This window comes from Bombina bombina, chromosome 1 (genome assembly GCF_027579735.1).
Source record: "Bombina bombina isolate aBomBom1 chromosome 1, aBomBom1.pri, whole genome shotgun sequence".
Classification (NCBI taxonomy): domain Eukaryota; kingdom Metazoa; phylum Chordata; class Amphibia; order Anura; family Bombinatoridae; genus Bombina; species Bombina bombina.
The window spans coordinates 1,363,121,083-1,363,134,385 of NC_069499.1; the positions used below are offsets into that span (position 1 = coordinate 1,363,121,083).

Consider the following 13,303-nt stretch of genomic DNA (forward strand, 5'->3'; position numbering starts at 1 on the left):
AGCCTAAAATGACAAGATCTGTACCGCCATCTAAAGTCAGTAGTTATGAGTTTTACGCTACAAAGCTGTAACATAATACTCATAACTAAAGTGTTAAAAAGTACACTAACACCCATAAACTACCTATTAACCCCTAAACCGAGGCCCTCCCACATCGCAAACACTATAATAAATGTATTAACCCCTAATCTGCCACTCCCGATATCGATGCCACTTAAAAAAATTGTTAACCTCTTTTCCGCCACTCCCCAACATCGTCACTTCTATAATAAACTTAATAACCCCTAATCTGCTGTCCGCCCACATTTCCCCCACTATACTAAAGTTATTAAGCCCTACGCCGCTGCCACTATAATAAACCTATTAACCCCTAAACCTCAAGCCTCCCACAACGAAATATACTAAACTAAACTATTAACCCCTAAACCGAAAGCCCCCCACATCGCAATAAACTAATTTAAACTAGTAATCCCTAAACCTAACGCCCCCTTAACTGTAGCTTAATTTAAATTAAAACTTACCTGTCAAATTAAAAAAACTAAGTTTAAACTAACAATTAAACTAGTATAATTATTAAACTAAAATTAAATTAACTACCAATTAAATAAAACTAAACTACACATTAAAAAAATCCTAACACTACTCTGAAAAAAGACAAAGTAATTACAAAAAATAACAAACACCAAATTACGGAAATTAACAAATGAAATGATCAAAAATAAAAAAAAACCTAGCCTACAATAAACTACCAACAGGCCTTTTGTGGGGCATTGCCCCAAAGATTTCAGCTCTTCTACCTGTAAAAAAAAACACAAAGACCCCCCAACAGTAAAACCCACCACCCAAACAACCCCCCAAAATAAAAAACCTATTTCTAAAAAACCTATGCTACCCATTGCCCTAATTCGAATTAGCCAATAGAATGAGAGCTGCTTAAATCCTATTGGCTGATTTGAACAGCCAATAGGATTTTAGCAGCCCTAATTCCTATTGACTGATTCAAATTTTTCAGCCAATAGGAATGCAAGGGACGCTATCTTGAATCGCGTCCCTTGCATTGAAGATTCAGTGTACGACGTATAAAGAGGATGCTCTGCTTCGGACGTCTTCAGGATGGACCTGCTCCATGCCTCTGGGATCAAGATAGAAGATGCCGCCTGTATGAAGATTGAAGAGGCCGCCTGGATGAAGACTTCTCTCCGCTTGAATCAGGACGTAGCCGACTGGATGAAGATTGAAAAGGCCGCCTGGATGAAGACTTTGTCGGGATGAAAATCGTTGAAGCGGGACTTCAAAAACTGTAAGTGGATCATCAGGGGTTAGTGTTAGGCCTTTTTAAAGGGTTTTTTGGGTGGTTTTTTTTAGATTAGGAGTTGGGCTTGTAAAAGAGCGAAATGCCCTTTTAAGGGCAAAGCCCATACAAATGCCCGTTTCAGGGCAATGGGTAGCTTAGCTTTTTTAGATATTTTTTTGTGTGTTTGGGGCGTGGGGGTTTGTAATGTTAGTGGGTATTTTTATTTTTTTTCACTTAAAGAGCTGATATCTTTTAAGGGCCATTAATAATTTATTCTAGATTAAGTTTTTTTTATTTTGTGGTGTTTTTTTATTGGTATTAGAATAGAAATATTTTTTTTTATTTTTGTTAATTTGTTATTTTGTGTAATGTATATTTTTAGGGGCTGTTTTTTTTTTAGTAAAAGAGCTGTTTATCTCAGGATAATGCCCTACAAAATGCCCTTTAAGGGCCCCCCAAAAGGCCCTTGGTAGTTTGGGGGGGGGGTTTGTATAGTGTTTGGGCATGTTTGTATTTTATTTGGAGCAAAAAAGCTGTTTATCTCAGTACAATGCCCTACAAAAGACCCTTTTGAGGGCCACCCAAAAGGCCCTTTTAAGGGCCCCCGAAAAGGCCCTTTTAAGGGCCCTTGGTGGTTTATTCTAGATTAGGATTTTTTATTTTGGGGTGTTTATTTTTTTAAAGGGTATTATAATAGAAATAATCTTTATTTTTTGGGATAATTTTCTTTGTTTTTGTAATGATAGTTTTTTTATTTTTTGTAATGGTATTTTTTTTAAAATTTTTTGTAATGTTAGGTTTTAGTGTAAGGCAGGTTAGGTTTTATTTCACAGGTAAGTTTGTATTTATTTTAGCTAGGTAGTTAGTAAATAGTTAATAACTATTTACTAACTAGTCTACCTTGTTAAAATAAATACAAATTTACCTGTGAAATAAAAATAAAACCTAAGCTATCTACAATATAACTATTAGTTAAATTGTAGCTAGCTTAGGTTTTATTTCACAGGTAAGTATTTAGTTTTAAATGGGTATTATTTAGTTAATAATGGTAAATTTAATTTAGATCTATTTTAATTATGTTAAAGTTTGGGGGTGTTAGGGTTAGGTTTAGGGGTAGGTGTAGGGGTTAATAGTTTAATTTAGGTTGTTGCAAAGTTAGGGGCTGGCGGTTTAGGGGTTAATAGGTTTACTTAGTTAATAATTGTAATTTAAATTTAGCTATATTTTAATTATGTTAAAGTTAGGGGGTGTTAAGGTTAGGGTTACGTTAGGGCTAGGGTTACGTTAGAGTTAGGTTTAGGGGTTAATATAGTTTAATTTAGGTTGTAATGTGGGGGCTGGCGGTTTAGGGGTTGATAGGTTTATTTAGTGGTAGTGATGTGGAAGATCAGAGGTTTAGGGGTTAATAACTTTATTTAGTTGCTGCAATGTTGGGGAGCAGCAGAATAGGGGTTAATAACTTTAATATAGTTGCGACCATGTTGGGGTGTGGCGGAATAGGGGTTAATAACTTTAGTATAGTGGCAGTGACATTGGGAGTGGCAGATTAGGGGTTAATAGTATTATTTAGGTGGTGGCGATATCGGGAGCAGCAGATAAGAGGTTAATAACATTATGTAGGTGGCGGCGATGTCGGGGGCAGCAGATTAGGGGTTAATAACATTATGTAAGTGGCAACGATCTAAGGGGCGGCAGATTAGGGGTGTTTAGACTCAGGGTTTATGTTAGGGTGTTAGGTTTGAACTGTATTTTCTTTTTCTACATAGATGGGGCTGCGTTACCAAGCTTTTGTTTCCTCAATCATAGGTGTTAGGCTTTTTTTTAGCCGGCTCTCCCCATTGATGTCTATGGGGAAAGCATGCACAAACACGTCAAAACACTGCTTGTATTTGGCTGCGGTATGGAGCTTAAAATCTCCATATCGCACACGCAAGCCGGGTTTTTTTAAACTTGTAATGGCAGCGCTATAGGGGGTTAAATAACGCCAATTTTGTGGTGTTCTTTATTTTCCCTATAGCGCTCAAAACTCGTAATCTAGGTCATAGTAATTCAGGGGTTTTCTTTCTTTGTGTGCTATTTTCAGCAATATTTCTAGTTGTGTTTTTCCATTTCAGGTGGTTTTGTGTTGCTGGATGGAGAGACATTTGAGGTGAAGGGAAACTGGGAGGCAGAGGGCAATTTAGCAAAATTTGGCTATGATTTCTGGTACCAGCCACGGCATAATGTCATGATCAGCTCTGAATTGGGTTCCCCCAAAGCCTTTTTGAAGGGGTTTAATATAGAAGATGTTGCAGCAGGTAAGAAAGTGGACTGAAGGTTACCAAACTCCCAAAACGATTGTTCAATCTGCTGCTACAAGATGTCTTTACTTTTAGGTCACTATGGACATAGTTTGAATGTGTGGGATTGGACCAAGCATACTCTTATACAGACACTGGACTTGGGGCAAGATGGATTGATACCACTGGAGATCAAATTCCTCCATAATCCAAATGAAGAACAAGGCTTTGTTTGTTGTGCCCTAAGCAGCTCTGTTTTCCACTTCTACAAAGGCAAGGTGAGGGCAAAGCTGTGTATGCTGTTAGGAGGTAAAGTAGAATTGGAAAAAATAATTTTGAGTTTTGCAAAAATATCCTGACTAGTCTTTTATTTGTCTTAGGACAAAAATATCTGAGTACAACCAAATAAAAATTCAGTTACTAGGAAAAAAAAAGAATATGGCATAGTAACAAATTAATACAATAATACTTTTATTGATTACATTCATTAAAAATGAGGCCTATGTACTAATAGAATTTTTACTGAACAAAATAGGTATGGTTAAGTAACAAAATTACCAGTCCTTGAGAATACTGTGCCCAAAACCTATAGTAACAATTACAGGCTACTATTTTCAAAGGCTGTGCTCCAACCAGCCGGTTTTACTGGTCAATAACTAGATACTTGGCATCAGGAAAGAGAGTTGGAGCCAGGACATTAATGTAGACAAGTAAAGTATTCAATTGCACTACCAGCTACGAAGCCAGGTTTATTTCATGTCATATAGCTCATATCTGTCTCCTGTGTGTGTGTGTCCCATGTCTGTATAACCATGTGCTAGTTGCATGTGCTAAAAAGGGACTTTCTACAAAAATAACACAAGAAAATAAGGCTTGTGATTACATTTATAATAAAAAAAAAAAGTTTTTCAGGACATTATTGATGTTAATGTATCAGTAAAACATGGCCAGATTAAATATTGAAGGCAGGTTTTTAAATGTAATCAGTAATATATGTTTATGGTGTGTGCAGTTTATAATTTTGAATAATTTAATAAAATATTTAAAATTGTCTACACAATTAATTGCAAGTATAAACAGACATAGGTGATCATGTGTTCAATGTGTACAAGTATAAGAAGCCCCGGAAGGAATGAATTGAGAGCAGGGGCATGTGACCACACTACAGGCCAATAGCAGTGGGTTGCTAGGCAGAGTTTAGGGGAGGAGGAGCTGGTATAAGTATTGAGGGTTGTGAGGCGGAAGCCAGCATCAGTTCCCCTTTTGAAGCGGGAAAAGCTGACAGCCAGAATGGAGAGCGTGAGCCTTTTGCTGGAACAGGTAAGGACCTTGGTAGCGGAAAAAGGTGTTACCTGGCTCCAGCAGAGGCTCTTTTCAGAGGACAGCGGTTCAGGTGCAGGGACGGCGACAGTCGAGCCAGCGGGGACATCAGGTCAGGAGCGGTACGGTCGGCCGGTGAGGCGGTCAAAGCTGCCGGTGCGGCTTAGTCCGGATGACAGGAGGGGAGTTTTGGGACAAGGGAGGTCTGTGACGGCCAGAGGTGGAGGTAGCCGGAGGAGTCGGACGGCGTCCCGGTGGAAAGGCCGGGGTTGCCTGTGGAGCAGTCTTCATTACAGGAGCTGGAGGAGGACGTCCTGTGGATGAATGAATCTTACAGTGACTTTGCTGGCGAAGAGTCGCAGTTGGGACAGCAGACGGAACCGGAGAGATCGGCACAGGTAGGAGAGATGGCTACTTTAATGCAGCTGCTCAATTCACTGGTGCCTGGGGGGGGGACACGTAACTCAGAGTGAGGGAGAAATTGAGGGGATTAGGGAGGAACGAGAGAGGGGTAGGGGAAGAGAGAGGGAGGACACTAGGGGGCAGAGACATCATATTAATCATTCTTCACAGAGATCAGGTGGAGGTTCATGTGGACAGAGCAGAAGGGACAGGAGCAGGAGCAGAGGGGCACGGCGGAGGGAGAGATCCCGGACGCCAAGGATAGACTACAGGGAGCGGGAAAGGCACACGTCCCCCACATGGGGCAGGCGGGATAGAGATCGAGAACATACACGAAGGAGGGAAATCTCTATGTCTTATAACATTGATGATAGGGGGAGAAGATCTGCAGGTGACATGGCGGAAAGAAGGAGAGAGGCTGCAATGGTGGTGCAGGAGCCTGTGACTAGGCCGCCAGGTGAGACGGCGGGTTCCCTGCAGGGGGGGAAGAAAAAAGAAGAGTTGGGGGGAGTGTATGAGACGGTGATGAAAGGTCTGAAGGAGCTGGTGGCTCAATTAGAAGACAAAAGGAAGGTTGGGAGTGATGTGGAGACAGCAGCGGGAGCATGGGTACTGGCAGTGAAGGAGGTTAGTGTACCGGTGGTGGGAACCCCTTCGGGGAGTGGGGGAGATAAAGGAGGGTCGGTGCCGGTTACAAGCTGTGAAGTGTTAATTGTGGCGGATCAAGCTTTGCGAAGGCCTTGCTTGTGCTCGGTAGGACCGCTTGGGATCCATCTGAGTAAAGAGGTTAAAGAAAAGATATGGAAACGAGAGTTTGTAGAGGTTTTTTCATTGTTGCCGTTGGATCACTTTATTGAGATAAAGGAGGATCCAAAGGGGGAACAGGGCAAAAAGGAAGAGGAGGAGAGAAAGAAAAAGTGGAGGAAATTACCTAAAACTTTTTCAAACTGGACGAGGGCCTTTTGCATATTAGCCAGCGTGATTGGGGAGAAATTCCCAGAGCAGAGTTTGGCTATGTTTTGTTATTTTGATGAAATAGCAGGGGCTCAGAGGACATATGGGGGGCTTGCCTGGTGGCGATATGATGAACAGTTCCGCCAGAGGCTGGCGGTACGACCAGAGATGCGGTGGGATGACAGGGAGATGGGGGTGTGGTTAGAGTTGATGACTCCTTTGAGGGGGCAGTCCTTTCGGAGCGGAGGAACGGGGGCTAGCGGAACGGCCGTGGGGGCCACAGCGGTGGCAATTAAAAAAGGCCTCTGCTTCCAGTTTAACGAAGGGGTGTGTAGGTTTGGAGGGGCGTGCAAATACAAGCACGAGTGCTCAGGATGCGGAGGTGCGCACTCTGGGGCAAAATGTTTCCAGAAAGGAAAAGGGAATGGAGGTGAGGGTGCTGCTGCGGGCTCGGACCCCGAAGAGGGTAAGAGAGATGGCCCCGTGGCTAAGACAGTACGGTAAGACAAAGGGTAGAGCGGGGGATGCGGAGCTGTTACTGACGGGCTTCAGTTCAGGGTTTCGTATCCCGTTTGAGGGGTCAAAGGGATCGGGTGTGCCTGGGAATTTGAAATCGGCTGAGCAATTCCCAGAGGTGGTTCAAGTTAAGTTGGATAAGGAGGTGGCGCTGGGGAGAATGGCGGGCCCCTTCAGGGACCCTCCATTCCCGAACTTGAGGGTGTCCCCGCTAGGGGTGGTCCCAAAGAAGACGGCGGGACAATTTAGGTTGATTCACCACCTGTCTCATCCTAAGGGCTCGTCTGTTAACGATGGGATTGACCCGTCTTTGACTGCAGTACGTTACGCATCATTTGATAAGGCGGTGAGTGTGGTCAGGAGAGCGGGGGTAGGAGCATTGTTGGCAAAGGTGGATGTTGAGGCAGCCTTTCGGCTTTTACCAGTCCATCCGGTGTGTCATCATTTATTGGGTTGCCAATTTCAAGGGGAATTCTTTGTGGATTTGTGTTTACCCATGGGATGCTCCATATCCTCTGCGTATTTTGAAAAATTTAGTACGTTCGTGGAATGGGTGGTGAAGAAAAAGGCGAGCAGGTCATCGATGGTCCATTATTTGGACAATTTCCTGTTTGTGGGGGAGGCTGATTCTGGAGTTTGTGAAACATTGTTGGAAACATTTGTTGAAGTGGCTGAGCAATTTGGGATTCCGATTGCACCAGGAAAGACGGAAGGGCCGGTGACTAAGTTGAGTTTTCTGGGGATCCAGATTGACTCAGTCTTGATGGAGTGCTCGTTACCTTGGGAGAAGGTGGTAGATCTGAGAAAGGTCATAAATGGGATGCTGGGGAAGGTGAAAGTGTCGTTGCGAGAGTTGCAATCGCTACTGGGCAAGCTTAATTTTGCCTGTTGGGTGATCCCAGTTGGAAGGGTGTTTGGAAGGCGCCTGGCATTGGCTACGGTTGGGGTGAAGGAACCGCACCACAGGATCCGGCTTTCAAATGATTTGAAGGAGGATCTAAGGGTGTGGTTGGTGTTTCTGGAGGAGTTCAATGGGCGGTCGCTCATTCAGGAGGGGCCGGTATCGGATGAGGTGTTGCACCTATACACGGATGCTTCAGGAGCCCATGGCTTTGGGGCATACTTTGTCGGCAGATGGTGTGTGGATACATGGCCTGAGGAATGGAGGGAACAAGGTTTAACCAAGAACTTGGTGTTTCTAGAATTGTTTCCGTTGGTGGTGGCTGTGATGGTATGGAATGGTGAGCTGAGGGATAGGAAGGTGACTTTCCACTCTGACAATCTGGGAGTGGTATTTGCGATCAATAAGTTGACAGCAAAGTCGAGGCCGGTGATTCGGCTTCTCCGAGTGTTTGTCCTGGAATGCTTGAGGGGGAATGTGTTTTTTCGGGCGGTGCATGTACCCAGGAAGCAAAATGTGATTGCTGACTCTCTTTCCCGGTTGCAGTGGCAGAAGTTTCGGGAAGCAGCCCCGGAGGCGAAGTTGGATGGGGAGGAATGCCCAAGGGCATTGTGGCAGATGGACTTCTTAAAGGTTTGAAATTGGCGAGAGGGGCTTTAGCCCAGAGTACGTTAAGAGCTTACATGCCAGTATAGAAACGGTGGTTTTGTAGGTTGTACAGGGATGGGATCAGGCTGTCAAAAGAGGAATGGGTGTGGTACTTAGTTGATTGGGTGCAGGAATGGAAAGAGGCGAAGATGTCAAAGTCCATGGTGAATCGTCAGGTGGCGGCGTTAGCCTTTCTGTTTAAGCTGATGGGTTGGGTCGATTTAACCAAGGAGTTTTGGGTAAAATTGGCGGTGAGAGGTGTTTGTAGAGGTGGAGCTGTGGGGGACAAAAGACGTCCACTTGTATTTGGTTTACTATTAAAGGTAGTTGGGGCTTTGGAGGAGGTGTGCAATTCGAAGTTTGAGTATTATTTGTTCCGGGTGGCTTTTGTATTAGCTTTTTTCGGGGATTTTAGGGTGTTGGAATTGGTAGGGGCCAATAGAAAGGACAATGGTGGTATCGGGTTGAGAGATGTGGTGATATCAAGGGAAGAAGTGTCTATTTGGCTTAGAAAATCTAAGACAGATCAGGAGGGTGTGGGCCGCTCAATCAAGTTATTCGCTATCGGGGGTGTTTGTTGCCCGGTAGGTTCACTGGTGGATTATCTGAGGATCAGGCCAAGAGGTGAGGGCCCTCTTCTGAGGCATGAGGATGGAGGAGCATTGTCAAAATATCAGTTTGGGGCGGTGCTTAGGAGGGCTTTGTCCGTGGCAGGGGTGGATCCCAAAGACTTTGGATGCCATTCGTTTAGAATAGGCGCGGCAACTGAGGCGCATGAATTGGGTTTGAGTGAGGAAGTTGTGAAGAAGGTGGGTAGGTGGAAGTCGGGGTGTTTTAAACGTTATGTTCGGCCAAACATGATAGTATAGTTTTGTTTTTCTCGACAGGTCCAGTTCAGTGTTGGATAGTTGGACATTCTTTCATTTACTGGGCGAGAAAGGCAGCAGCAACAAAGGAAGGGGGAATCCAGTTGGGACTTCCTCGGGAACAGGTTGGGGTAAAGTGGTTTGGGGTAAGAGGTCTCAGATGGGAAGGGGTAGTGGCTACAGTGAGTAAGTATGCCAGGCTGTACAAGCCTCCTGACATTTTGGTGATACACGCTGGAGGAAATGACTTGGGGTTTATGGCTCAAAAAGATTTGATTGACCAGTTGAAGGGTGGCATGCGTAGGTTGAAGGTTTTGTTCCCGAAGGTGATAATTGTGTGGTCAGAAATTGAGACAAGGTTGGAATGGCGTTCAGCTTGGGATGTCAGGAGGCTGGACTTATCCAGAAGAAAGGTTAACAGGACGCTATCAGGTTTTGTTTCTCAGTTGGGGGGTTTTGGCATTCGCCATGTTGAATTTGAAGGGGAATCAGGCAGATGCTTTTTTATTAAGGATGGGGTGCATCTCAACGAAGTAGGGTTGCACTTATTTAATTTTAACCTAAAAGAAGGGGTACAGAAGGCCTTAGCCCGGTTGGGCGGTGTCCAACGGTAGGTCGGTCTGTGGCGGGTGCTGGCCTTATCAGGCGAGTTTTATGTGGTAATGGTACCTCATCGGACGATGGGGAGAGTTTAAGAAAAGGGGGCGTGCCTGGCAGCAGCCAGTGGAAGGCACGTGTGGTGGATGATGGACAGCACCCCAGGGTTTTTTGTAACCACATTGGTTAGGTGGTTGTGTTATTTGTAAACATTTGTTTGTTTAATAAATGCGGGCTGCGGCCTTTTGTACCCAAAACTTGGTCATGTTTGGTTATTGGTTCACAAGAAGAGTGCCAAATGTGTGAGTCAAAGAAGCCCCGGAAGGAATGAATTGAGAGCAGGGGCATGTGACCACACTACAGGCCAATAGCAGTGGGTTGCTAGGCAGAGTTTAGGGGAGGAGGAGCTGGTATAAGTATTGAGGGTTGTGAGGCGGAAGCCAGCATCAGTTCCCCTTTTGAAGCGGGAAAAGCTCCCTCCCTCCCTGTTTTAAGAATTTGGAAGTCGCAGCTGGGGGCGGGTGCTGGCCTTATCAGGCTTAGTTTTATGTGGTAATGGTACCTCATCGGACGATGGGGAGAGTTTAAGAAAAGGGGGCGTGCCTGGCAGCAGCCAGTGGAAGGCACGTGTGGTGGATGATGGACAGCACCCCAGGGTTTTTTGTAACCACATTGGTTAGGTGGTTGTGTTATTTGTAAACATTTGTTTGTTTAATAAATGCGGGCTGCAGCCTTTTGTACCCAAAACTTGGTCATGTTTGGTTATTGGTTCACAAGAAGAGTGCCGAATGTGTGAGTCATATGATTTGAAGGTGTGATTTGAGTTGTACTTTTAATTTTTATTATCAGGAAACACTGTAGTTTAGCATGAGCAAAAACCTTAACATGAAAAGCAGTGCAATGTGTTTTCTTATGGCATGACGCCTTTCCACTCCTATACCACCCAAATCATTTATTTATTACAAATGAAGTGTACCAGGTCTTCTAGTGTGGAGTGTATGACCTTTCCATACTTCCCTGACCTCTGATTGTGAGAAATATGTCAATCAAATATGAGCTGACATATTTCGTGCCGTGCGGCACTTAATCATAGGATAGCTCCACACAAACATAGCACACCTTTTATGAGTGATTGTAGCCAATCACAGTTCTAAACACAAAGGTTCCCTTGGAAATAACAAACAGGTATATGTGCACTATACATGTGTTACAAATATATGTAAAAAATTAATTCACATCAAAATGAAAGATATAAAACTACCTCTCTGCTACAGATACATATATTGTATCAAATTCTGATGGTGTCAGGATCATCGTCCTATTCCTCCTTAAAACTTCATTCCAATCATCCCTCACTACCACCTTAACTAAATTACCCACAAACCACTAAGTGCATTTGTAGATGAACTCTCTAGAATCCGTATTCCAGAAGATTTGGAAGAGCTATATTCTGTCTCTGTCACCTTAGATAGGAGAATTACAGAACGGAAATTAGAGAAACTCGCTGCCAGCTCATCTTCATCTAGAGGTTCTTCTCCTGTATACAAAGATGTTGAACATCCCATGGATATCAGTTTCCTACTTGGACCTCTCTCCCCTCACGAGAAAAACAGAAGACGCTCTCTAAATTTGTGTATGTACTGCGCTGCCAGCAACCACATCATTAAGGAGTGCCCTACCCTGTCAACAGAAATCTGGTAAGAAAACTCCACTCTCTCTACGGTAAATCAACACCTACCTCTTACATCATGTTATCTTTGACTTTTCAGTGGGACCAGCACAGAGTGCACACCGAAGCCATAATTGACACGGATGCCAGCGGCAATTTCATTGATTTTGATTTGGTTAAAAATAATAAAATTCCTTTTTGTTTGAAATGCATGCCAGTGCCTCTGAAAGTTATTGATGGTTCCCAACTTACATCAGGCCCAGTTACCCAACAAACAGTCCCACTTCTGGTTTCCATTACCAAAGGTCATACTGAGACACTGCCATTTGATATCATATCTTCACCTATCTTTCCTATCGTTCTGGGTATCACCAGGTTGCGCTTACATCACCCTACTTTACACTGGAATAACCTCACAATTACTCTAGCATCTCATTAATGTTAAAACACTTGTTTTCCTACCTCAAACATATTACAGGTTTCTCACACCCTAGTACCTACACAATATCAGGATTTCCTAGATGTTTTAGATAAAAAAGAGGCAGAAACCTTACCCCCACATCGCCATTATGATTGCCCTATTGATCTTTTACCAGGTGCCTCTATACCTTATGGCCATATTTACCCGCTATCAAAACTTGAGTTGGATCACCTTAAGCAATACATTAGCGATAACCTAAAGAAGGGCTTTATCAAACCATCTACCTCACCAGCTGGTGCAGGTATATTTTTGTGAAAAACAAGGATGGTTCCCTCAGACCTATAATAGATTATAGGCAATTAAATAAATGTACCAAGAAAAACAGGTACCCTCTTCCTCTCATACCCGAGCTGATTAAGAGGTTCCGTGGCGCAACATTTTTCACTAAACTTGACCTGCAAGGAGCCTTTAACCTTGTTAGAATAAGAGCCGGTGACGAATGGCTGACTGCATTCAGGACCCGTTATGGCCTGTACGAGTATACATTTATGCCATTCGGCTTGTGTAACGCACTGGCTACATTTCAAAATTTTATTAACAAAATTTTTCGTGATGTCCTTGATACCTTTTTGGTTGTGTACTTAGATGATATCCGGATTTACTCTAGTAACCAGTTAGACCATATTAACCATGTTAGACTTGTACTCTCCAGACTACGTACACACCACCTCTATGCAAAATTAGAAAAATGCACTTTCAACTCTCCTGACATTTCCTTTTTAGGGTATCACATTAACCATTTAGGTATTGGTATGGAAACAAATAAAATTTCAGCTGTTACAGACTGGTCAGTGCTTTCCTCAAAAAAGGAGGTCCAGCGTTTTTTGGGTTTCGCCAATTTTTACAGGAGGTTCATTCCTCACTTTGCCAACATCTGCAAGCCATTAACTGATTTAACGAAACTCCATAGTTCCTTCAATTGTTCTGCACATTGCCAGTGTGCTTTTAACCAACTCAAACAAAGTTTTGTCACTGCACCCATCCTACAAATACCAGACACTTTATGCCAGTTTGTTCTTGAGGTACATGCTTCAGACTATGCAATAGCCTTTGTGCTGTCCCAGAGATCCTCTTTGAAAGACACCCTACATCCTGTTGCATATTTTTCAAGGCTCATGACTCCATCTAAGATGAATTATCCAGTTGTGGAAAAGGAGTTGCTTACCATCAAAAGCTCCTTCGATCAGTGGAGACATTTACTGGAGGGGCTTTACTCCCTATAGTGATTCTTACTGATCACAAAAATCTCCAATACCTCCAAAGTAACCGTACTTTATCAGTGCAACAACTCTGCTGGAGCCTTTACTTCTCCCTGTTTGATTTTGTGATCACCTATCCTCCTGGTAACCTCTAAACCCTCTCACCAACGACCAGTC

General features: G+C 43.5%; 1 protein-coding gene across 2 annotated transcripts in view; it reads left to right on the plus strand.

Annotated features, from left to right (window-relative positions):
• The window catches only part of LOC128650146 (methanethiol oxidase-like), a 169,632-nt gene that overhangs the window by 104,820 nt on the left and 51,509 nt on the right, over nt 1-13,303 (plus strand). For both annotated transcript variants that reach the window (XM_053703868.1, XM_053703876.1), the window contains exons 6-7: nt 3,409-3,591; nt 3,670-3,851. In XM_053703868.1, coding sequence (XP_053559843.1) covers nt 3,409-3,591; nt 3,670-3,851 — 365 coding nt within the window. The remainder of the gene's footprint in view (nt 1-3,408; nt 3,592-3,669; nt 3,852-13,303) is intronic.